The sequence below is a fragment of the Eublepharis macularius genome, chromosome 1, assembly GCF_028583425.1.
Source record: "Eublepharis macularius isolate TG4126 chromosome 1, MPM_Emac_v1.0, whole genome shotgun sequence".
In the NCBI taxonomy this organism is placed as follows: domain Eukaryota; kingdom Metazoa; phylum Chordata; class Lepidosauria; order Squamata; family Eublepharidae; genus Eublepharis; species Eublepharis macularius.
The window spans coordinates 90,308,675-90,334,515 of NC_072790.1; the positions used below are offsets into that span (position 1 = coordinate 90,308,675).

Below are 25,841 nucleotides of genomic sequence, written 5' to 3' on the forward strand. Positions count from 1 at the left end.
ACTTGGTGTAAGGCAACATGCTGTGCTCACTAGCACAGATTTTGCTCAGCTACATTCCTCTTCCCCCTCCAGAGCTGGCAACTAGATGAATGCAAGTGGCATCACACAGAAGGCGACGAGGGGCTGTCAAGTCATACAAACTGCAAACTGCATGTGTACCATGATTACATGATTTTACAGTGATTTTAAATTGTATTTATGTCTGATGTAACCTGCCCTGAGCCTGTTTCTGGAGAGGGTGGGCTAAAAATGGAATAAAACAATAACAGCTCCTACTTGGAGTAAGTTATTTCCCCTTCCCTTATATGACCAAAAGGAACAAATTCAAATAAAGCATGGCCACTGGATAATTCAGCACTGAACACTGTATCTATTGGGAAAATGTGTATAAAATTGTATCCCACGCTCCACTCTCTCCAACAAGTTTAGGCTGACACATGAAATTACCCTATTTATCTTTACAACATGGCTGGAAGGTAGGCTTAACAGAGCCATAAGTATTGAGCATTTTATTTACTTATTTTATAGTCCACATTTTCTTACTGATACTCAAGGAGGAATACACAATGTTAGTCAATACGATCAATGGCCAGGACAGTCAATAAATAATGCAACAGCATATGCAATGCAAATACAAAATTTGCAGAAATTTGAAAACAAGCAGAAATCCAATACAGACTTGAAACAAAACCTAAGTAATTTAACATGACATATTAAACAGCACAGAAACCACCCCACCAGGAACATACAGCGAAAGTATATAGCAGTATAATCTATAATCTGGTTCAGGCTGGGATTTGAAACCGGAACTGTATTGGTTGTTCTTGCCTGATAACCTCTACCACGAACTAGGTAAGAGGAGTGTGACCCTGTTAGTCCTGCTGGATCTCTCAGCAACCTTCAATACCATTGACAATTACAACCTTCTGAGCTGCTCCTCGACCCTGGACTACAGGGCACCGTGTTATGGTGACTGGAGTCCTATTTGGGTGATTGGTCTCAGAGGCTGGTACTCCTGCCATTTATTGATGGAGTCCAACAGAGCTTGATTTTATCCCCCATGTTATTTAATATTTACCTGAAGCCACTGGAAAAGGTCAGCAGGAGGACTGAGGTGCAGTGTTACCAATAGGTGGATGATACCGAGCTCTACCTCCCCCTCCCATCTGATTCCAAGGATGTTATTGATAGTCTGAACCAGTGCTTGGAGTTAGTAATGGGCTGGATGAGGGTAAACAAGCTGAAAATTAATCTTGGGTTAGTAGAAATGGCTGACCAGCAATGTCATATCTCCCAACTTGGATGAGGTTATACTCCCCCTGAAAAGTCAGGTTCACAGCTTAGGAGTACTGCTTGACACAGAGGCCACCGTAGAAATCCAGGTGGCTGTGGTGGCTCAGAATACATTTGCCCAGTTTGAGCTGGTGCTTCAGCTGCGTCCTAGTTCAGTTAGATCTACCCATCGTGATTCATGCCTTAGTTACATCTCAACTGGACTACTGCAATGTGATCTACTTGGACTAGTCTTGAAAAGGGTTTGGAAGTTGCAGCTAGTGCAGAATTCTGCCGCTAGACTGCTGCTTGGAGCCAGCTCTTGGGAACATGGAACCCCAATATTACAGCAACTACACTGGCTAGTAATCCATTCCCAAACCCAAATCAAGGTGTTGGTTCTATCCCTTAAAGCCCTACATGGCTTGGGACCAGGGTATCCAAAGGACCATTTCCCCTTATACGTTTCACATGGAGAGGCCCCTCTGACTGTCCCATCAACTAAAGAGGCATGGTTGGTAGGTACATGGGAGAGGACCTTTTGGGTTGCAATCCCACAACTGTGGAACAATCTCCCCAGGGAGGTGAGCCTGGTCCCCTCACTCTCTAGCTTCAGAAGGCAACTGAAGACACTTTTATTTAGGACAGTTTTTTTAAAGTATTTTAATTTTTAAAACTGTTTTAAACTGGTTTTTTTTGGTATTTTCATTGTAAGACACTATGAGCACCTTTGGACAAAAACCTAATGAATATTTTAAATCTCTTTACCAAAGTATCTCTCTGAACCATCTTCTTACAGTACAGCTGTCCTACCTGTGTTAAAAAAAAAAACCTGTGTAAAAAAACCCTTCACATAGTTTGTGGAAAGCCAGGACAGCAGGAGCCCCCCTAACCTCCTCTGGCAGGCCATTCTACAAGGTGGGTGGATGTGCAGGCAGTTATTGATTTACACCACTTACAAGGTGGCACCCGTAGAAGGCTCTGTTCAGATGAGCAGAGTCACTGTGAGGGAGCATAGGGAGAAAGGAAGTTCAGCAGATATAAGGGATCAAGGTCCTGGAGGGCTTCGTATGAGATAGCCAGTTCCTTTAACTGAGCTTGGTAACTGATGGGAAGCCAATGGAGTGACTGCAGAAAGGGAGTAATACGCATGCCCTGCCTAGATCCTTATAACTGAGCTGTGGCGTCCTGCACCAACTGGAGTCTCTGAGTTGACTCTGAGGGGAGACCTATGTAGAGTGCATTACAGTAGTCTAGTATTGACGTTACTGTGGCATGGATCCAGGTAACCAGATCAGACGTGTTAAGATAGGGGACTACCTTCCAGGCTATACGGAGTTGGAAGAAGGATTTTTTTTTTTGCCGCTGCGTTAACTGGCTTCTCTAGCAGCAGTGCTGGATCCAGTAGAGCCCCATGACTCTTGGGTCAGTCACATCTTCTAGCTCTCTCAGCCCCACCCATCTCACAAGATGTTCTGTTGTGGGGATAATAACATTTATTTATTCAATTTATATTCCGTCCTCCCCACACAAGTAGGCTCAGGGCGGATTACAACCATATACAATTAAAACACATTAAATAATTGATACCAGTTAAAACCATAAAACAATCAAAGTTACACAGTTAAAAATACATATATATACATAATCATAATGGCACAGCAACCAACTGACCGACCTTCATCCATCTCTAGAGCATCATACTGGGGACTGTTTGCTAGATGGAGGTACTGCTAGAAAGGAGGGCATATTCTGCAATCTACCGGCCAGGGGGCTCCACCTAGCACCGCCCATACACCTGGCGGAACAGCTCCGTCTTGCAGGCCCGGCAAAAGAATAACAAATCCTGCCGGGCCCTGGTCTCAGACAGAGCGTTCCACCAGGCTGGGGCCGGGACCGAGAAGGCCCTGGCCCTGGTCAATGCCAGGCAGGCCTCCATGGGGCCAGGGACCCTTAGCAGATGTTTATCACTAGAGCGAAGAGCCCTCTGGGGTTCATATGGGAGAGGCGGTCCCGCAGATACGCCGGTCCCAGTCCACATAGGGCTTTATAGGTTAATACCAAACCTTGAACCTGACTTGGTACTCCACTGGTAACTAGTGCAGCTGACGCAATACCGGCATTATATGCTCACACATCGGTATTCCTGTGATGACCCACACCGCCGCATTCTGCACCAGCTGTAACTGCCGGATCAGGTTCAGGGGAAGCCCTGCGTAGAGTGCGTTACAGTAGTCTAATCTAGAGGTGACCACTGCCTGGACCACTGTAGTTAAGTCGCAGGACAAAAGATAAGGGGCAAGTTGCTTGGTCTGTTGAAGGTGGAAAAAAGAGGACCTAGCAACCGCAGAGATCTGGGCTTCCATTGTCTAGGAGGAATCCAAGATCACCCCCAGTCTCTTAACTCTCGGAGCTGGTGTGAGCACCACCCCATCGAGTGTGGGGAGCCGGGGTTCCAAATCCACGTTTCCACGACTCAAGTACAGAATCTCCATCTTTGCAGGGTTTAACTTCAGCCGACTTTGCCTCAACTATCCAGCCACGGCTTCAAAAGCACGCTCCAGGCCATCCGGGGCTGATCCAGGCCATTCATCCATCAACAGATATAGCTGGGTGTCATCCACATATTGGTGACACCCAAGCCCAAAACTTCACACCAACTGAGCGAGGGGGCGCATACAGACATTAAACAATAATGGGTAGAGTATCGCCCCCTGCAGCACACCACATATTCATGGGTGGTGGGACGATAGCTTCTCCCCTAGCACCATCCTCGCCGATCGTGAAGAAAAGAGACTAGCCGCTGTAGTGCTGTCCCTTGGATCCCCACATCGGCGAGGCGGTGGGTCAACAGATCATAATAGACCGTATCAAACACTGCTGAAAGATCTAATAAAATCAGCAGTGCCGATACACCTCAATCGATCCAGATGTCTGCAAAGAACGTCCATGAGGGCAACCAGCAGTGTCTCCACCCCATGTCCTGGGCGAAAACCGGACTGGAAGAGATCTAGGGCCGAGGTCTACTTCAGGAAATTCTGCAGTTGTTTTTCCACTGCCCGCTCAAGCACCTTTCCCAGAAACGGGAGGTTTGAGACTGGGCGGTAACTGAGCGGGTTGGAGGAATCTAATGAAGGTTTCTTTAAAAGGGGCCTCAACACTGCCTCCTTTAGTGCTCTGGGGAAAACCCCAAAGCTCAGAGACAGGTTGACAATGGCCTCCAGGGAATCCCGTAATCCATCAACACTTTATTTATTTATTTTATTCGATTCGATTTATACCCCACCCTCCCCATAGATGGGCTCAAGGTGGCTAACAACACTGGCTTTCATCAGCCATGACGGACATGGGTCCAGGAGGCATGTAGTAGGCCTCACTCCCTGCAGAATCCTGTCCACCTCTTCCCCAGAACGAGGGCTGAAATGATAGAATATTACCCCCGAAGACGGCCAAGGGGCCTCTAGTTCACATACTGTCTCAACTGTGGCCGGTAAATCGTGGCAGAGAGACAGGATTTTATCAGCAAAAAAGCTCGCAAATGCCTCACAGCTCATGACCGAATTCGAATTTTGATGCTCTCCACCTGAAAGGGAGACCAGTGAACGTACCACATTGAACATACTTTGTAAACCGCTATGAGTGGGTGTTAAGTCATCCTGAAGGGCAGTATATAATCAAATGTTGTTGTTGTTGTTATTGTTATTATTATTAACTGAGACAGCAAAGGTCAACAGAACCCCATCAAAAGTAGGGAGCACAGAGTCCTTCAAGATCTCTGCCTTCACAACCAGCATTACTTCTGTTTTGTCTGGGTTCAATTTCAGTTTGTTTGCTTTCAACCAACTGCCCACAGCTGTCACAGGCAGTGACTCAAAACTTTTACTGCATGCCTGATTTGTTTCCTCCCCTGTTGTTTTGAATGATCAAAATCTGAAATTCAGTAACCCTATACTTACAATTTTTTTCGTCTTCCCTAAGAAAATCTACTGCACAAATAGCCATTGTATAGTTTGCATCCACTTTTCTGATTAAAGCCCCTGCTTTCAGCTTTAAAGGTTTCAATCATACATATTTAGAAAGGACTTAAAAAATAATGGGACTGATATCAATAATTGGACAAAGGAAGCATCATGGTTATGGGAACTGTGTTGTACAATTATAGAGATGAACATTAACAAATCAATAGATATCAAATTAGGAGAATCGTATATTTACTGTAACTGCACAGGAACTGGTACAAGGATGAATTAGTAAATGTAGAACATTAAGATTTGTGCAAAGTAATTGCACTTTTTTCTGTCTAAAGTACTTCCTGTTTGTAATCAGATTAAATTTACTCTAGCTTTAGTTAAGAAAATACATCTTTAATTCCAGTTCTGTTCCTGTGATAGATTTTCTATTGAACTTTATACTCTAATCTACCCTTAATCTCAAAGAACACCTAAATTGCCAAATGATCTACTTTTTCTTAAACTAGTACTTGTTATGAATCAGTAGTAACTGTTAGTTAAAGAATTTAACAGATGAATGTGTTCTAAAGTAGACAGTTTTACATATACAGTAGTTGGATGGCCTATTGATTCCTTTGATTTCCTTTGGCAGTTAGCTCATCACAACCAATCTACAGCAGATGTTTAACTATTCTGTACAAACCAAAATACTGTGTTCAAATCCCTAGTCTCATTTTGAAAGCAAAAATTCTTATCACACAAACAAAACTGGAAAGCAGAGACTCCAGGCAGCACATACAAATAAAAAATGCCTAAATTCATTACACTTCAGCTCCTGTAACTTTGGAAATGTGCAAGTTCTGACCAGTGTCACATTGTTATTGTCAGGGTTCTGGCCCATGCCATACTCTGGGGGTTTGGGATTCACTGGTGTGCTGCCGTCCTGATCCTTTTTTAGGAGTATTATTAGGATCTTTGATATACTTTGGGAGAAGCTCTGGAATGCAGAGAAGGCTGTTATCAATCTTACCAGGACAGTTATCTCTGTTGCCAAGGAGACAAAGAGGATCCAACTTTGTTTACTTTTTGTTTTCTTTCTGCAGCTTATTAGGAATGAGCTTAGAGCTGTTTCAGGCGGAGTAGCATGGGCAGTAGTGAAGTGGGTAGTGCCTGAAGAACAGAGGGAGGGAACAGCCATTCCTATCAAGAAAGTCTTTCTGTACTGAACTCTTGGATTGTTAAAAGCTTTAACTCATGCATCTTTGGATTCATGCAGTGAACTTATTTGAGATCTAAGCTGGCCGTCTGACAGTTATTAATCTTAATATTCCTGCAAGCATTTTATGAGAATGGAAATGTGGATACCACTTTACATCTCCTTCCTAAATGTCTACTGCCATACTACAAAGTCCTTGGACTGTGTATGGGTCCACCCAAGGACTGTCTTTAAGACATGAATTCTCAATGGGAACTCAATTCCCAGGTGTGTAGGAGCCGGTTTCAGAGTATAGCAATAAAGTTATGTTAGCAAAAAAGCATGTTTGGTTTATGATACAGAATCTTGCTAAGTGTTTGGTGTAAAGGAATTTCCTGCTGCAAAAGGAAATAATTCATACCATTTTCCATAGAGAACCAGTGTGGTGTAGTAGTTAGAAAGTCAGACTAAAATCAGAGAGATCCATGTTTGAATTCTCACCCTGCCCATGGAAGCTTGCTATGTAAGCTTGAGCCATCACACACATTCAGCCCAATCTACCTCACAGGGTTGTTATGAGGATAAAATGGAGAAGAGAATGAAATACTTTGTGTCCCCACTGGGAACAATGGTAAGATATAAACAAAGTAAATAGGCAGCAGCTGACTTTTAACTATTCCCTTTGTAAGGAAGACCACATTTATATTACCTTTTCTTTTTATAATGCATGTTTCCAAATGTGGTTTGCAAACACATTTTCCAACCTAGCACCTCCAACAGTGTACAGCTGTCCTAGACACTCTCTTACAGCAGTGAACAAGGGCTCAAGTACAGCCTGAATGCCTACCAAGGTCAACATCCAGATCACCTAGAGAAGGCTAGATTACCAACAACATACAGGAATGCATGGATAAAATCTGTCCAAAAAAGTAAAGTAGGGAAGCGAGCAGACATGTGAGCTCAGTACTCCCTCAGTACTACATCTCAGAGGCTGGAGCAGCTCAGCAGGCAGGCGGGTCTTCTTAAATTTAGGGTAAGGAGTTTTTAAAAATTCAACCCTGTATTATTTTTCAGAAGGGGGGTGTCTTATAAGGAGGGTAGTCTTTTCAGATAAATCTGGTATACCTCTAGCACATAACAATGAGGGGAATCATGCATGTTGAACAGCTCTAATTTCATCTACATCATGAACTCCAATATGTGATTCTTACATTGAACCAAGCTTCATTAGCTATGGTATTATATTCAGTGGTGAAGTGCAGAATTAATGCCATAAGAGAAATCAGAGAGATTTTTTCTCACACAGGTTTAAAAATAGACAAGCTGGTGAATTTAATAACGTGACATTTGCTGATATAAAATATTGCATTTTATGCCAGAACTTCCAAAACTTATTTCAGACCATAAAGACATCCAGCAGCATACATTTCATTTAAAAAAACAGTCCATGGACATCTAGTCTCTTCCAATAACTTTCCCCAAATACCTGATCAGTAGATACACAATTGACTTCTTATTCAAGATAACTCAAATGAGCTTTCTTCATTGTCACTGTAAAGAAGGAACAATTCTTCACCCTCATGACTGCTTTGTAATGGGCTGGCAGACACATTTTGACATCCAGCACTATAAACACAGGGCTGTGCATTCTTTACTGGTTTATTATTACAGCTGTTTATGCAAATCTTCCAACTTCCCGCTTGTCTCAACTACCAGTTCCAATACTGGCTTCTGTTTGGAGCTGCTCTTTGTCTATTTCCAGAGGTGGTTCACTGGGCCCCGACTGTTCCTGTGCAGTGGATTTCACAGCATGGAGAGCATAGTTAATGCTAGTGCTCCCAATCCAGCTCCAGGATCCAAACAGAGGGTTGTACAACATTCCTTTTACTGTCTTGACTAAAAAACCATCTGCAAGAGGAGAGAGAGAGAGAAGCAATCATTGTCAGGGGGCTTAACTGTAATCATCTGCACGTGTGAAACTCCTGAGTATAGAAGAATTTTGAATCAAGTGGTAAGAAATTAATCATTCTATTAAAAATCTTTTAAAAAGATAAAGTGCCTGATGCAGACAGATTGACAGCAATATATTTTAAACATTTTGAAAATATATTAGCAATGCTCTTGCAAACAGTAATGAATGAAATACAAGAAAGAAAGCATATATCACTAACTTGACAAGAAGCGAATACAAGTTTAATATATAAGGAAGGGAATGATCCATTACCACAATCATACCACAATCTCACCATTAAATGTTGATTATAAAATTTTTACAACAATAATGGCTGAAAGAATAAGAAAATGTATTCCAGACCTAATTCATGAAAATCAAATGGGATTTGTTCCAAAGGGATATATGAAAGATAATATCAGATATCTGCTGTATGCAATTGAGTGTTCAAGGAGAAAAAGAGAAAAAAACGGCATTTATCTTTTTGGATGCAGAGAAAGCTTCTGATAATGTTTCTCGGCTATTTTTAATGAAAGTATTACAAAACATGAATTGCAGAGCCAAATGTTTACATTGGATGTAAAGTATCTATACAAACCAGCAAGCTAGAATCTTAGTAAATGGCTCCTTTACAGAAAAAATTGAAATAGCAAAAGGAACTCAACAGGGTTGTCCAATAGCACCACTATTGTTTATTTTAGCAGTGGAAATATTGGCTATAAAAATTAGACAAGACACCAGAATTGCTAGAATAAAAGATGAAAAGCTATGCAGATGATGTTGTTATATCAGTAATAAAACCAAACGTTTCTTTGAAATACATAATGGAACAAATAACTAGATTTGGAATCTATTCTGAATATAAACTGAATTATCAGCAGCAACCACAATAGACCAAGACGATATAGAAAGATACAGAAAAAAAATAACAGAATGTGCTCTGTTACTAAAAAAATATTTGGGTATATATGTAACAGGGCAAAATGATAAGTTACATAAAGATCACTATCAAAATATCTAGACAAGTATTATTGAAGATTTACGAAGATGGAAAAGATTGAAAATTTTGTGGTTAGAAGGAATTTCTGCTGTCAAAATGAACATATTACCAAAATTGAACTTTCTTTTTCAAATGATACCAATTTTTATAGATGAAAAGATCACTAAAATTGCAGAAAATGATAAATAATTTTGTAAGGAATGGGAAGAAACCAAGAATAAAATTTAAAATTCTATAAAAGGAAAAACAGAAGGTTTAGCTGTACCAGATATCAAACTATACTGTCAAGTAGGGGTGTGTAATTCGGGTTTCCGATTTGGAATAAATACCTGAATCGGACCTGATTTGTAAAGATTTGGGATTTCTGAATGGGGCCCAGCATGCTGGCTCCGATTCAGAAATGCCGAATCAAAGCTTCTCAAAGTGATTTGGGTCGCTTTGGGAAGCTTCAAGGTGCTTTCAAACCCCACAGCTGGCTCCAGCAGACCAGTGGAGGAGGATCCCCCGCGAGCCAGCTGAAGTTTAAAGTGGCAGGGAAAGGGCCCTTTAAACTTCAGCTTGCCTGCAAAGGGGACCCCCCCACCCCGCAGGCCAGCTGAAGCGCAGAAAGGGTCTTTTCCCTGCCGCTTGCGAGCAGAAGGGAAAGGGCCCTTTAAACTTCAGCTGGCCCGCAGGGGGATTCCCCACCCCGCAGGCCAGCTGAAGCGTAGAAAGGGTCTTTTCCCTGCTGCTTATTTTACATGATGGGAGAGGGGAACCCCCTCCTCCCCCTCCCATCAGGTGAAATAAGCGGTGGGGCAGAAAGTTTCGGTGTGCTCCAAATCTTCACAGAACATACTGAAGCAGGGCAATAAGTGGTTTCTGAAGTGGCTTGCCACTTTGGAAATCGCTTATTTCTGATTCTTTTTCTCACTTTGGAAATTCCGAAGTGGGGAAAAACAGGGTTAACATACCTGTAACTTATGTTCATCGAGTTCTTCTGTGCTGACACACATGGGGGACTGCGCAGGCGCAGGCCAGCCGCCGGAGAATTTTCTAGAGCTTCCAAGGCTCCGAAGGGGCCGTTTGTCGCGCGCCTCAGCGACCGTCTTCCCGCCCAAACGGTCACGTGATCCTACAGCGACCAACGGCCCCTTCCCTCAGTTCTCCTTTGCCGCCGCTTGACCAACACACTTCAGCCATAACACCTTAAAAACACCAATATCCGTTACAGCCATCACAGTATTGTGCATTGGAGTTCACAGCGGGGTAGGAGGGAGGGTTGTGTGTCAGCACAGAAGAACTCGATGAACATAAGTTACAGGTATGTTAACCCTGTTTTCATCTTCGTTCTTCTGTGCCTCCACACATGGGAGTGTACCAAGCTTCACACAATAAGGAAGGCGGGGGTGAAGTCCAACACAATTTTATTGAACAAACAAGAACAACAATAAATAGATATGCATATATACATCTATGTAAAAAAACTGTGTAAGGACACATAAATATTCAATATTTACATATATACACACCCCCAGGTACATATATACACACTTTCACTCAAGGGTACCCAGCAGGTACGCCAAGAAAGTCATTCCAAAACTCCCTCAGGAAAAAAGGGAGTGTAAGACAGCCTTGGCCACAGATACATCCTGCTCCGCATTGACATCAACGGCGTAATGCCTGACAAAGGTGTCTGCAGAGGACCATGTGGCTGCTTTACAAATGTTAACCAGGGGCACCCCCCTGAGGAGTGCCGAAGAGGATGCTTGGGACCGCGTGGAGTGGGCTCTGACATGGAGCGGGCAAGCCACCCCTGCCAGGGAATAGGCCTTGCTAATGGCCGTCACAATCCACCTAGACAGGGTCTGCGAGAAAGCCCTGTTACCCTTGTCCTTGGCCCCAAAACATACAAACAGGTGAGGACAGGTGCGGAATCCCTTCGTCCTATCAAGGTAATAGGCTAGGGCCCTCTTCAAGTCTAGGGAATGGAGGGCCTTTTCCCCCTTAGAGGAAGGCTGAGGAAAGAATGCAGGCAGTGAAATATCCTGCGAGAGGTGGAAGGCGGACACCACCTTGGGCAGGAACCCAAGGCAGGGACGCAGGACCACCTTGTTGGGATGAAACACAAGAAAGGGAGGGTCAGACCGCAGTGCAGACAGCTCACTGACCCTTCTGGCCGATGTGACGGCCACCAAGAATGCTACCTTGTAGGATAGCATATCCAAGGGGCATGTAGCCATAGGTTCAAATGGAGGCAACATGAGACGTGAGAGCACCAAGGACAGCGACCACTGAGGCACTGGCGCTGATACAGGTGGGTAAAGATTGTACATGCCCTTAAGGAACTGGCGGGATTGTGGGTGAGAAAACACCGTAGCACCCTCAACTCGGGTGTGAGCAGCTGATATCGCTGCCAGGTGGACCTTGAGGGAGGAAGCCTTCAAGCCCAGGCCACGCAAGTGGCACAAATACTCGAACACAACCCCCAAGGGACTGTTGTCAGGCACCACTCCTCTGGCAAGTGCCCAGAGCTCAAACCTGCGCCACTTGGCCGCATAAGCGCGCCTAGTGGATGGCCGACGAGCATTCAGGAGGACCCTCTGTACCTCGTCAGTAAAGCCTATCGGGGAGGAACGATCCGCCAAGCCGTTAGGTGCAGCTTCCTGGGATCGTAGTGGACCAGGCTCCCGTTTAGGAGAAGGTCTTGCCGAGGGGGCAGACTCACATACGTCCGTTGGGACATCTGCAGGAGCTTCGGGAACCAAACCTGCCGTGGCCAGAAGGGGGCCACTAGGATGCAGTCCGTCCCGTCCTCCTCTATCTTGCACAGGACCCTGGGAATCAAGGGGAATGGAGGAAACATGTAGTGCAAGCCCTGCGTCCACGTAAACTGGAAGGCATCCCCAATAGAGAGGGGGTCGCTCCCTGCCCTGGAACAGAACGTGTGGGCCTTGGTGGTCGCCGCAGTGGCGAACACGTCTATCACTGGATGACCCCACATCCGGAAGATCGGCCCAATGCACTCTCCGTTCAGTTCCCACTCGTGGTCTAGTAAAGGGGCCCTGCTGAGGGCATCTGCCCGGGCATTGTCTGACCCAGCCACGTGTATAGCACGGAGCGACACGCCGTTCTTGATAGCCCACTGCCAAGTGAGTGTGGCTTCCCGGCACAGGGCCATGGACACTGTGCCCCCCTGCTGATTCACGTAGTACATGGCAGTCGTGTTGTCCGTCTGCACCAAGACATGACGATTTCTCAGCAGTGCTGTAAGAGACACAAGTGCGAAACGAATGGCCCTTAGTTCAAGCACATTGATATGGAGGGTCTTTTCCCTGTCAGACCAGACATCTTGCACCGACACATCACCACAGTAAGCCCCCCATCCCAACAGAGAGGCATCAGTGGTAACCGTGATGTCATGGTGTTGATACCCGAAAGGGGTCCCTCTAAACAAGTTGTCATCAGACAGCCACCAGTCCAAGGAGGAGAGGATGACCCTCGGGATAGAGAATTTGAGGGACGGAGGGTGCAGTAGAGCATCATACCTCCGCACAAACCAGTTCTGGAGAGGGCGCATACGCAGCCTAGCGAAAGGCACCACAGAGGTGGCCGCTGCCATATGCCCTAGTAAGCACTGGATAGTGCGCACAGACTGGAACCGGTTCCTTTTAAACATGGACACTAGACCCCTTAGGGACCGAGCCCTCTCCAAGGGGAGCAGGGCCTTACCCTCCACAGAGTCTAAAAGCGCACCAATGTAGGACACCTTGCAGCTGGGCACCAGCTTGGATTTCTCCAAGTTCACCAGGAGCCCCAGGCGTTGGCAAGTGCTAAGTACCAAGCCAATGTCCTGCACCAGCCTAGACTCTGATTCAGCCACGATGAGCCAGTCATCGAGGTACGGAAAGATGGTACAGCCTTCTTCCCGTAGGAAGGAAACCACAGGGGCCACACATTTAGTGAACACTCGTGGGGCAGTGGACAGGCCAAAGGGGAGCACCTTATACCGGAAAACCCTATGCCGGTAAACAAAACTCAGGTACTTCCTGTGCTCCTCCCGTATGCCCACGTGAAAGTATGCGTCTTTTAAGTCAAGAACCGCAAACCAATCCCCTTGCTTCAGTAAGGCGATCACCGCCGCCAACGTAACCATTTTGAACTTGGTCACCTTGAGGAAGGCATTAAGGCCCCTCAGATCTAAAATGGGACGTAAACCCCCATCCTTCTTAGGGACCAGGAAGAACCTAGAGAAGAAACCCTTTACAGAGTCCTCATAGGGCAATTCTTCCACAGCACCCTTGGCCAAGAGCGACACGATCTCCGCATCCAGCTCGGCCATAGTGTTATTGACAGCTGTCAGGGGTGAACTGCATCTAGGCAGCTCAACGAACTCCAGCCCGTATCCCAGTTCAACAATAGTTAAGACCCATGAGTCAGATGTTATTGACTCCCACTCAGAGAGGAGTGGACTAAGTCTGTCCGAAAAGTTCGGGGATACGGCTGGCGCGACCCGTCAGTACTGCCTCCCGGCGCCCTGCTGATCTTTCTGCTGGGCCGGTTGCTGTGCCTGACGAGGCTTGAAGGGCCGACGCCTCCTCTGCTGTTGTGCGGGAGGGTAAGGCCGCTGCTGGTAGGCAGGATACTGATGGTAGCCCGGCCGCTGCTGTTGGTATCTGCCCTGGTAGTGGTAAGGGCCAGACCTGGGAGCGTACCGTGACCTGGAGGAGGGCTTGTCCGCTGGAGCCAGACCCAAAGACCGCGCCGTCTGCCGGTCCTCCTTCTTTTTCTTCAGGGTCTCGTCGGTCGATTTGGAGAACAGCGAGTCCCCCTCAAATGGCATGCTCTCCACCCTGGAACGTACCTCTTGGGACAGGGCCGTAGACCGCAACCAGGAGTGGCGCCTGAGGACCACCGCCGACGCCATACCTCTAGCAGCAGTGTCAGCAGCGTGGCTCCCAGCGTTCATCTGCTGCTTAGACAGCCTCACAGCCTCTGTCTGCAGCAGGGACACCACAGCCTTCTGCTCAGGAGGGAGGTCTCGTGTATAGGATGCCAACTTCTCCCAGAGGTACAGCTGGTACCCTGCCATGATGGTCTGATAGTTGGCAATCCTCAGACCCAGGGAAGAAACAATGTACTGGCGTCTGCCCATGGCATCCAGCTTCTTGCCCTCCTTATCGGCAGGCACCGAGGAGTGACCCGATCGCCTGGGGTTGAACTCCTCTGTGACCAAGGAGGAAGGTGGTGGGTGTTTCACCAGCGCCGGCCAGGTACCCTGCTTGATTTTGTAGAGCTGCTCAATCCTCTTGGATGTTGGAGGCTGATCACAGGGCACCTGCCATACCTTCTCCACGATTTCCTCAATACCCTCGAGCATGGGGAAGCCAACGTACGCCGGGTTGTCTCCGTAAATGCGTTTGAGGAGCTTGTCCTTGGTCTGGGGAACTGCCGAGGAGATGTCCATCTCGAGAGCCTTGGCCATCCTTGCCATCTGGTCGGCGTAGATGCGGAGGTCCTCGAATGGCGAGTCCGCCGATGGCACTAGCTCCTCAGCCGGCGATGGTTCGGACCAGGACTCCGACTGGTAGCCGCCAAAGCTCTCCACATCCTCCTCATCGGAACCGAGCTGGGATTCCGGAACCTGGAGCGGAGGGGGAGCCCACGCCGACCTCGATGTCGAAGGCCTCGGTTCCGACACGGAGAAGCCCGCAGGTGCCCCCTCCCATTGGCAACGGTATGGCGAGGGGAGGTAGGAAGCCTGCCGATGCCGGGACGCAGTGGACCGGACTGATCGGACACTGTCCCCGGAACCATGCCGCTCACGACCGACCGGAGGTGGAGACGGACGGGCAGGCGACGGACGGCTCCGACGAGGAGACGGGCTCGGTTCCAGCCTCGGCGACCGAAGGGGAAGCGATGGTCGGCTCCGATGGTGCGGGCTCGGCTCCGGCCCCGACGAGAATTCCGCGGGCACCGTCTCGAAGGCCATCGGATCCGGCACAGGAACGGTGATGTCTTCTGGCTCCGGGGAGCCCAGGTGAGGGGAAGGCGTGTGAGGAAGCACGATGACCTCCTCCTGAGGAGCGGGACGCGGCGACCGATGATGCTTGGTCTTCTTCTTCTTCTTCGCTGGTTCCGAAGAAGACCTCGGAACCGACGCGCTCCTCACCTTCGAAGGGGACCTCGGCTTCGACCTCTTAGGCTTCATCGGAACTGATCCGGACGTCGGTTCCGACCGGGGACTCGGTACCAGGATCCTCGGTTCCGACGTAGGTCTCGGATCCGACCTGGTAGATGACGCGCTACGGGGCGGCCGCACCGGTCCCTGCGCTGGAGAGGCCGCTCTCGACGCCGAGGTACTCGGGGGACGCGGTTTCGACCCCGACCTCACGGAGGCCACTGAGCCAGCTCTGGAATGCCGTTCGGCAGAGGGGCTTGGGCCGGCCTTGGAGGAGGGCAACGGAGCGCCTCCGGACATGACCTTCTGCCACAGGGAGGAATTCAGTCGGGCCTTGCGCTCCTGCCGGGCCTTGCTGGTGAAACCCTGGCAAATTTTACAGGCCGTCACATTATGGGTCTCCCCCAAACAGAACAGGCACAGTTCATGGCCATCGGTCTTGGCCATTTTCGTGTGGCATTGGAGGCAATGCTTGAAGAGAGCCTTTGAGGCCATCTTCAGGGGCACGGGAAAGGAAGGTCAAAAACAGTCCGAGTCAAATTACCGAGTCCACAACAAAGTCCAAAACGAGATCCGAAGAATAGTCGAGGTCACGAAGTCCGAAGTCAAAAGCCAAGCAATCAGTCAGAATAAAGCACGAAGCACAAAAAAGCACAGAGCAACGAAGCTCACGTTCTCTCCAAGCGGCGGCAAGAAGAGAACTGAGGGAAGGGGCCGTTGGTCGCTGTAGGATCACGTGACCGTTTGGGCGGGAAGACGGTCGCTGAGGTGCGCGACAAACGGCCCCTTCGGAGCCTTGGAAGCTCTAGAAAATTCTCCGGCGGCTGGCCTGCGCCTGCGCAGTCCCCCCATGTGTGGAGGCACAGAAGAACGAAGATGAACAAAATCTTTCCATCCCTGCACACCCCTACTGCCACGCTGCCGCAGCAGCATGAATACCAGATTGGATTATAACCCAAAGCAAAGGAACATCAAATTGGACACAATTGATACTAAAGAAGGGATCCTAATTATTTATAGATTAAGAAATCATTAAAAACTATTCAAAAACAAGACACTCATTTTGAGGGATAGACTTAAGAATATGGTTTCAGTGCAGAAACAGAAAAGTCTGCCAACTTCATCGATATCTCCAATCGATGCCTATTGTGATATTAGTACAAGAAATAAAATGGATTATATAAATTATGAATATATGATGGATAAATAAGAGAAAATAAAAACATGGCAAGAAATTCAAGATGAAGGAAAAAACATTACATGGTTGTTGTATCATCAAATGGTGTCTAAATTCAAAGAACAAATAGTCAAAGAAAGGGCCCAGTTAAGAGAGAAAATGCTTTTTAAACAATTAATCCTTGGAGATTCAAGACACTTATTAGGAAAAATTATATAAAATATTATTGTAATATGACACAGAATCAGAGCAAGTAAAAAACTGTATGATAAAATGAATGCAAAACTTTGGAGAAAATATATGCATAAACCAGTGGGAAAATCTATGGGCCAAAGAAACTAAATTTACAGAATGTTAAATGTTAACAGAGAATTGGTATAAACTGTTCTTTAGATGGTATATTACTCGCAAAGACATTGCAAAAGCTAATATGGCCTATAATCGGAAGTACTGGAAATGTCAGAGCATGGATTTAACAATTTATCACATCTGGTAGACATGTAAGAAAGCAAGAAAATATTGGATAAGTACAAGAAAAAATGCAAAATATATTAAAATTTAAGTTTGTGATGAATCCCAAAAAACATGTTATTAAATATTTTACCAAGTAATATTACAAAAATGCATAGTAAAATATTTAAGTATATGGCAGCAAGAGTAGCATTTGCAGCAAAATGGAAGGCAGAAAGATGTCTAGAATTGAAGGAATGGAAGAATAAGCTATATGAATATGCAATAATGGCAAAATTAACATCTTATATACACAGCAGGCCAATTTCAGAAATGTCAAGAAAAACTGAAAGTATTTGATTATACAGCAGAAAATTAAGAATAACTAAGAACAATTATTATTAGATATGAAGACGTATGGAAAGATATATAAACAGAAGTGAAAAATTAAGAACATGTATAAGCAAGTTCTATATAGGTGATTGAACTGATTATTATGATTTAAATGATAGCAGTTTATCTATTATGGTTTTTTGTATGATTTAGATGATTGTAGATGACTGCAGTAGAGGAGGACTGTAGAGATATGATTTAGATTGTACTCTATGCCTTATCCTTTTTGAGTTTAATTGAAATAAAAAATTTAAGAACTATTAAAACCTATTTAAAAATCAAAGCTATAAACAATATATAGATTAGTGAGAAAGATGGTAGTACAAAGGTAGAGAAAAACATGATGAAAAGGTATCTTGTTTTAAGTATTATCGCTCTCGCTCACCCACACAAACCTTCTTCAAATGAAGTGCATACATCTCAATAGGGGGAAAAGAACAAGTGTTACGTATATGACATACTCTTTATATTGATCACCCCCTCCTTATTAGTCAAAAGTGTGTTTGGTTTATAGGTCTCCTAGAAGAAATGGGTGGGGGAGATAATACACTTTAAGTTTTCAGAGGGAGGGTGGAACTATTCCTCCACTTGAAGCTTAACTGTTCAAAACAAAGATCATACTGAAATCTCTCTACTTTAATGGGACATTTTAGCACTAACTTTAAGCTCTGAAATCTGATCTGATTTGAGAGTTGCAATCCCAGTAGAGGTCATCAAAGAGCCTTGTGACAGCACTCTACTGCTGGGTGTAACATTTGGATACCTCTTACCATGTGAAAATGTTGATTGATCCGGCAGGCGCACATCAGCACAGCTGTTGTAAGCAGTGCGTAATATGCAATGCTAGTGTGGATTGCAGCTGTAATGTAATACAACTGGATTTATATCATGTGATAAATGATTTCCAAACATTATTATTGCCATGTGGAATAACTTCTTACAGAAGTATTTTGATGTCTCTGCATATAAGGCTCCAACATTTTAATCTATTAGAAAAAATCTACTAAATGTAAAAGCTACTCAGAGATGTATTTCAGACCATAGAAATAGTAAGTTTTCAGCACAATAACAAGAATTTTACCTAGGAAAATTATGAAAAGAATACTATTGCTGCAGCAGCAAACAAGCACACAATCATGGACATTAAACCACTCACACCCTGCTACTCACTAGTGGCCAGACCAGAAAGTCTCCTTAGTTCACTAGTTACTTTGAATTTCAACCAGCTGTGTTACATTTCTTTGGATTTAATACTTACTTGATTCTAGGATCCGCTCCAGCTCTTCTGGAGCTATGAATTTCTCCCACTCATGGGTGCCTGCCGGAACAATGCCCAATACTTTCTCAGCAACCACAATGCCCAAGAGGTAAGACAACTGTGATTTGTTGATGGTAGTTATGAATAGAGAGCCTTCAGGCTAAACAAATAAAATTCAATTTTTTAAACAAGTAATTTATATAAAGAACAAAACTGGCAACATCCTTTGTGAGCAAACATGTTAAAATATATTTGCATGACTTTGCTGTGAAAAACAGAATAGCTCAAAAATACTATTAATGCAATCCTAAGAAGAATTACTCTAATTTAATTTATTAGATTTCTATTCCACCCTCCCCGCGACAGCAGGCTCAGGGCAGATCACAATCTAGTCTAAGCCCAATTATTTCAGTGGGCTTAGATGGGAGTAACTCTTCTTAGGACTGCAGTGAATAAAGAGCATTTCTATACAACAAACTAAAATGGCTGTGCATTCAAGTTAACTGTTATGATTCTCGCAAACTGGCAGTTATTCCACTCTGACTCTTAATATTTTCATTTTGTGTTCATAATCCCTCATGATTACCTTATAACAAAGGCATACAGAGAGATATTCTTGACAGCTGCCTAACAACTCTGGAATTTCCTTTCCTTGGGGACCTGCCAAAGTTCAAAGCACATTTTGAAGACATTTAGATTTTTTAAATTCAGATTGGTTCCGGTATAAGGTGACAAAGGACAAAAGTTTTTGCAGGTTCAAACTCAATGTAATTTGGTGTGTAGGGGTGCTGGTGGTTAATGATAATATATTGCTACCTGCCCTAAGGACTTAAAATCAAAATTAATTTTGTATTTATCCATATTATGTCCATTGTATTATTAAAAGTGTGATAGATCTAAGACTGGCATACTTCAGTTAACTGAACACCCAGCATTTCACTATAGTTAAAGGACATTTCACTATTGTCAAAGGAATGCTACTGTATAACCAGCAGTTTCTCTCTTTCATTATGATAAAAGGGTAAGAACAAGGACTGCTTGCCCCAAGTTTGCTGCAGCCCAGGAAAAACCTAGCCACATAGCAAAGTATGGTCACTTATTTGCCACCTACTGTAATTGCAGGTATATCCAAACAGGAGCATGAGAAATCACTGGCATTTCCTGTATCATTTTAAGAACTACTGCTGTAGCATAGTGACAGGGGTGGCGCAAGGGTTTACCACGCTCGCGGCCGGCCGGCTGGGCACCCGCACACGCGCACCAGCCTGCGTGATGACGTCACGTGTGACGTCATCACGGAAGCGCACGCGCCGCCGCCGGCCTGATTGCTGCGGCGGGCGGCCTCCTAGCTCTCCTGCTCGGTTGCCTGTGCCACCGCAGATGTCTGCCCGCAGTGGCTGCGCCTGGCCGGGGGCTTGTGCTGGCGGCAGCAGCGGTGCGGGGTGGGAGGGATAGGAGGCTGGTGCTTTGTGGCACGCGCTCCCGCCCGCCGCACCTTTCTTTCTGTAAATAGTATAACTATCAAACTGCTGATGATTACAGTATTTTGTTGTTCTAATAAAATTCAACACTTTTAATATACTTTTTGATGTCAAATGCTAAATCTACTATTACCATCTATTTCTGAGCAAACATTTCATGCACTAAAAAGGGTACATATTTATTAGTATCATTTATGGTCAGCATCTCTCACTGGTACTCAAGGTGTGTTACAAATATGATAGGAACTATGCAGTCAATCAGCATCTATGAAGGATCCATAATTGTTTTTTACCATAGATAATTAGATGAGGGGAGGGGTAGATGATGCACCTCACCCTGCAAACCCAGGAAGAAGAAAACAGATAAATAGTAGGTATTTCTTAAACACCTGACCTGATTGTCCAGTACATTTAAGTTTAGCAGCATGTAACCAACCATCCATGGACTTTGCAGAGTAGGACTTTCCAGCTTCTCTCTCCTGATATGGTCTATTGAAGACCCTCAGGAACAGCAGTAGACAAACTGTGGATCTAGAGTGGGAACAGGGAATCTGGGATCTATGGAAATCACTAACCCTCCTTTCACAAATGAAAATGCTGTTCTGTTGGAGGAACTGTGTAGTTGGATACAGACCAGAACATCTGAGTTTTTGGCTTTAAAGCCATTTTCTTGAGAACTTACTTTTAACACTCTACTGCAGCACCTGACAAACATTTCCACATCAGCCACGTGTTCTACTACTTCAGAAGCTACAATACTGTCAAAGGTTTCCGAAGCCTCTTCCACAAGATCTTCTAGTGAACATGATTTATACTGTATTCTCTTGCCTAAGACTGGATCGAATGATTTATGTAGTTCTGCTGTTCTGATATTGTCTTCCACAGGATCAATGCCAGTAACTGAAGCTCCCAACCTACCTAGGGGCTAACACCACAAACATGTTATTCCTTGCTGTATGAAGAAATGTCATTTTTTACTTCAACCAATTAGCTGAAGTTACCAAAGAGCTTAAGGTAAACTCCAGTACCTCTCCCCAACCCAAAGAGTAACCACAAGATTTTATTATGCAACTTCTACTTAGATCAATCAAGGAGGGAAGACAAAAAAGACATTAAGGTTGCTGCACTTAATACATTAATCATCTTAAAAGATTAATTCTTTTAACTTCAGAAACTGTAGATTAGAAGGGAGATCTACAGAAACTACAGTATAGCTGTTATCCATAGTCTTATCACTTGGTAGTACAGGCCCTTGCTTTTGAGATAAATAAACTTGCCCAATTCCATGAATATTATTAGAAAATTCTACCAAGTTTTTAATTTTTACCCAATACGTTACAATGTATGTTCATTTACTATTTTACAACATAAAAATTAGAACAATTTACCAAACAAAGTTTTCCCTAAAGTAACAATCTTAGAACCCCAAAGCCCTGTAAAATTAGTGGAACAGAGACTTTCCACACAAAATATACCCTGACCCAAATTTTAGCTTCTAGATATATGTTTAAGTTTTCAGTTGCAATGGTACAATATCCTGAAAGCAGTTATATAGTGTCTCCAGAGTGATTTTGTGATTATTAAATACAATAATTATGAAGCTATAAACAGAATTTTGTTATGGGAGTACTTGGAAGTATATATTCTTAAACTTAGGCTTAATTCAAACAAAGGTTTGAGTTAGAATTCATCACCAAAATGGTAATCTTTACCTCAGTCAACAGTCCACCACCACATCCAATATCCAGGATCTTCATACCAGAAAGAGGGCTTCCCAGAGGATGATCATTTCTCATATTTAGAACAGTATCTCTTACAAAAATGCAAAAAAACCCTGCTTTAATTAGAATGAATTAGGGTTCTTAACAATGAGTTTACCAAAACCTCAGTATATTGACTTTTCTTTCAGAAATACTAAATGAATTGCAAGAACTTATCAAACACAAACGTCTTCTCTCCTATCAACAATTACAGTGCAATCCTATGCAGAGTTACGCCAGTCTAAGTCCATTGAAATCGATGGTCTTAGACTGGAGTAACTCAGCATAGGATTGCCCTGTTAGTCAACTAGCATTTTTTCACATTCCCTGTTACACCAGAACCAATACACTACAGCACCCAAGCAACTCTCTGTCCCACTGATCAAAACTGATCACCATAGGTCAACTACAGCTGTGCTTGTTCGTAAAAGCTTGTGCCCCAATTATGTTTAACTAAATTTTTTTAGCATCCTATTTTTAGATTCTTGGAAAAGGTATGTAAAAATTGACAAGATTCAAAACTATTACCGAATAAATGGCACTCTAATATCATTCATGGAATGAAGGGCTGAATATTCTCCATGCTCATCCCACCATTTGTATGCCAACAGCTGAAATTTCTTCATCTCCTTTGGATCCACTGTTGTGTGAGAAGTGCTGAATGGCTGGCCTGTGAAATATCTAAACAAGCAAAGTATGTAGAAATACAATGGGAACCAACTAATGGGAATCAACTAACTAAGATTTAGAAGTACAAAGGATACTTTTCTTTCCATAACTTGGAGAACCAGCAAACTAGATTCAATGTATAGTAGGATAGCAGGATCACACCCAAGATTACCTTAGTGCATGCACTGGGTGTAACTTGTTAACTGATCTATAAAAGAGAAAATGTTGGTGCATTCAGAGCTTTTTTTATAAGAGAGAAATTTTGCTGGGGAAAGTGGACTTTTTTTTATATTCTTCGTAACACTAAAATTTTGGCGGAATATAAAGGACAGATAAAAAAATTACTTCTCCACAGAAGACACAACTTACAGAATTGTATGTTGTAAAGTGGCAACTACTTAAAGCAGACTAAACAGAGGCATGGAAAATAGGACTATTAACCGCTCTTACTCAGAATGACTAACCAGAACATGTATTAACAGTCAACCCCAAACAATACCAATGAGTTGATAAAAATGGGGTACTCTGCTCAGGTTCCTTTGGCATAAATCTAGCTGGTTCAACTACAGATCTATCTATACACATTAATTCCCCTAACATCCAATGCGTATGTAATCCACTTCTGGAGTTAACAATCTTGCTGCCCTGTTGTACCTAAATTTTATTTCATTTACTCAACATATAATTTTTTTTTAGAATGCAAGAATATGCAGCCTATTCTCAAGCCTTACTAGGCTAACAAATATTAGTTAAGAAGGCTAACTATTGCTGCACCAAAGTGACACAAACCTGATACTGTGCATACATCACAGATACTTATAAAAATTGATATCTAGGAACAGTATTAAAATCCTACATGATATATATCAGATCTGGCATCAGGAGTGGATATCCAGGGGTCCAAGAGGATCCACACCAATAGCCACTGCTGCTTGCTCTTTTTCTAGGGCAGTTGTGGGATTGCGAACCTCAAGCCCCTACCCTCAGTACCTGTAGCAGGAGCAGCTCACCCTCATTTGCAAAGGACAGGCAATGGTGTCTGGACTCTTAATTATTTGTTTGCCTCCCCCAATGGGCAGCAACATATGCTATTTTTTTTGATGAACAGAGCAGGTGGCAGCAAGTGGCAAATACCACCTGCCCTCCATTTGACAGACAAGTAGTGCACCTGGTGTGTTTGTCTGTGTGGAAAGAGAAGTGGGTACAGAGGGCCTTCTGTCAAGAACCACTCAAAAACTGCAGTTGGCTCTTTTATGGTGTGTATAAATGCTAAATAAGTAATATGTTATATTACTTTTTCCTAAATATTAGAAAATGTATGAAAAGCTATGCAAAAAAATCCCAGAACACCTATGATGAGCTACAAATACTCATAATTTATCAGGCTACGGCAGCCAAGATGGACCACCACAACACATATTTTTGTCATAAAAATATTGTTCAGTTACAGTAACAACCATACTTACATTTTGTTCCATGCTTTGGCCAGATTGGTATGTGTACTATATTTTAACTGACTTTTACATTTCTTAAACAAGACCCCTTGAGCTATTTGCAAAGGACTAGAGTGATTACCTGGGAAAAAAAGATACGTTAAAATAATGATTTTTGTAAACAACCAATTCTTATTATAGAGTCTTTATACATCCCAGTTAACTACACATTAACACAATTCTTTGACAAAATAATAACAATGTAACTAATTCTGGGCACACTATTGGAATAGCCCCAAAGCATCCTGCACCAGCAATTACAAAACTATTTCCACAGTACGTTTTGCATATGTTTGTAATTTGGGTAATTAGACAATTTTGACTGCCCCTTCCTCCCCAAATTCAGATCCATTTGTTGCCACGGGCTTCTGGTATCTCTTGCATATTTGTCCAATTACCTTGAGCCTCACAACACACTACAAGGGCATTTCCTAGATAGACTGGCCATTCATTTTACGTATATAATTGCAAAACCAACTTCGATTCCTGCGAGCACAGGCGTTACAAGCTTAGTTCCCAATTCTGTCATAATAGTTAGTGCAGAGAGTGGGTATTATCTCTGCCCCGGCCCACCTTACTAAAAACACTGAGATAACGAACCAGACAACTTATGTGGGCCACTGCGAAGAAGCTCTGACTCTGGAAAGCTCACACCCTGGAAATCTAGCTGCTCTTGGACCCGAATCTTGCTCTTCTACTGAGAACAGTTACAAAGCGCAATTCGTCATCTTCAAGCACTATTCTGAGTTTGGCTTTTGACCAACACAGCCAAAAATGTCGCAAGCAATGCAACAGGTATCACTTTCTGCGTCAGTTTAACTTTGCACAAACAGGCACTTTACCTACAGCTGTAACCTCCCGCAACGTCCTTCCTTTCCTCTAGAAACATTCATTTGAATAGCGGAGGAAACGTGCCGACCTAACTAACAGAAGCGCAGGAAGCCGCGATAAGGTTAGGCAGCTCTCAACGGGACGAAAGTGGGGAACCAATACAGCGGAACCAAAACAGCAGCAGGCACCGCCAGGGGCCTAAAAGATGAGCGGCCCACAGCGCCATGGAGGGCGCGCAAAGGTGACTCACCGAGCGCATCCGGCAGGCTCAGGGCGCGCCGACAGATCATTCGGCTTCCTGCCATTTCATTACAAGAAACCCACAGCCGCCTTGCCCTGCTCAGCCAACGATCAACCCCTTTCCAACCCCCGTCACTGTCTCCAGGACGAGGCAGCCGCACTCGGCCGCAACGCCTGCAGCTCCTCCTTCCTCCCCTTAGTCACCAATGGGGCTTAAGGTTTGCCGTCACAAGCAGAGGCAGCCTCCGGGTCCGAGGGTAAAACGATTCCGTCCTCCTGTCCCTTGCTCTAAGTGGCAGTTCGTTCCCTTTTACAAGCCGACTGCAGGGTTTTCTCACCTCTTCTGTTCCTCTCAGACCGGGCTCTTGTGTGTTCGCTGCTTCAGTTGGGAATACTCCCCCCGAACATAATGGGAGTTTACTTCCGACGTCGGAGCTGTTACTGTGTTATTTTTCAATTGTCACTCCTTTGGGACTAGGGAGTATCTCTTGTCGCATAGTTTTTCTGATCTCTTTCTTTCAGCCCCACTGTTTTTGTAATCCGAGTCCTATTTCAATGGTT

General features: G+C 44.3%; 1 protein-coding gene across 1 annotated transcript; it reads right to left on the reverse strand.

Moving 5' to 3' along the window:
* Positions 1-7,720: 7,720 nt before the first annotated feature.
* COQ3 (coenzyme Q3, methyltransferase) lies at positions 7,721-25,276 on the reverse strand. Its single transcript, XM_054982650.1, has 7 exons — positions 25,056-25,276; positions 24,183-24,291; positions 22,576-22,728; positions 22,000-22,099; positions 20,970-21,212; positions 18,807-18,966; positions 7,721-8,325 (listed from the first exon to the last, which is right to left on the reverse strand). The coding sequence occupies exons 1-7, from the start codon at positions 25,096-25,098 to the stop codon at positions 8,123-8,125; spliced, it is 1,011 nt and encodes a 336-aa protein (XP_054838625.1). The 5' UTR covers positions 25,099-25,276; the 3' UTR covers positions 7,721-8,122.
* Between the last annotated feature and the right edge of the window lie 565 nt (positions 25,277-25,841).

Coding starts and splice junctions, on each gene's coding strand:
- COQ3 (XM_054982650.1), bottom strand. CDS start 25,098: ATGTTTCTAGAGGAAAGGAAGGACGTTGCGGGAGGTTACAGCT. Junction 22,729..24,182: donor GCCAAAGCATGGAACAAAAT/GTAAGTATGGTT, acceptor TTGCTTGTTTAG/ATATTTCACAGGCCAGCCAT. Junction 8,326..18,806: donor GGAGCGGATCCTAGAATCAA/GTAAGTATTAAA, acceptor CTCCTCTTGCAG/ATGGTTTTTTAGTCAAGACA.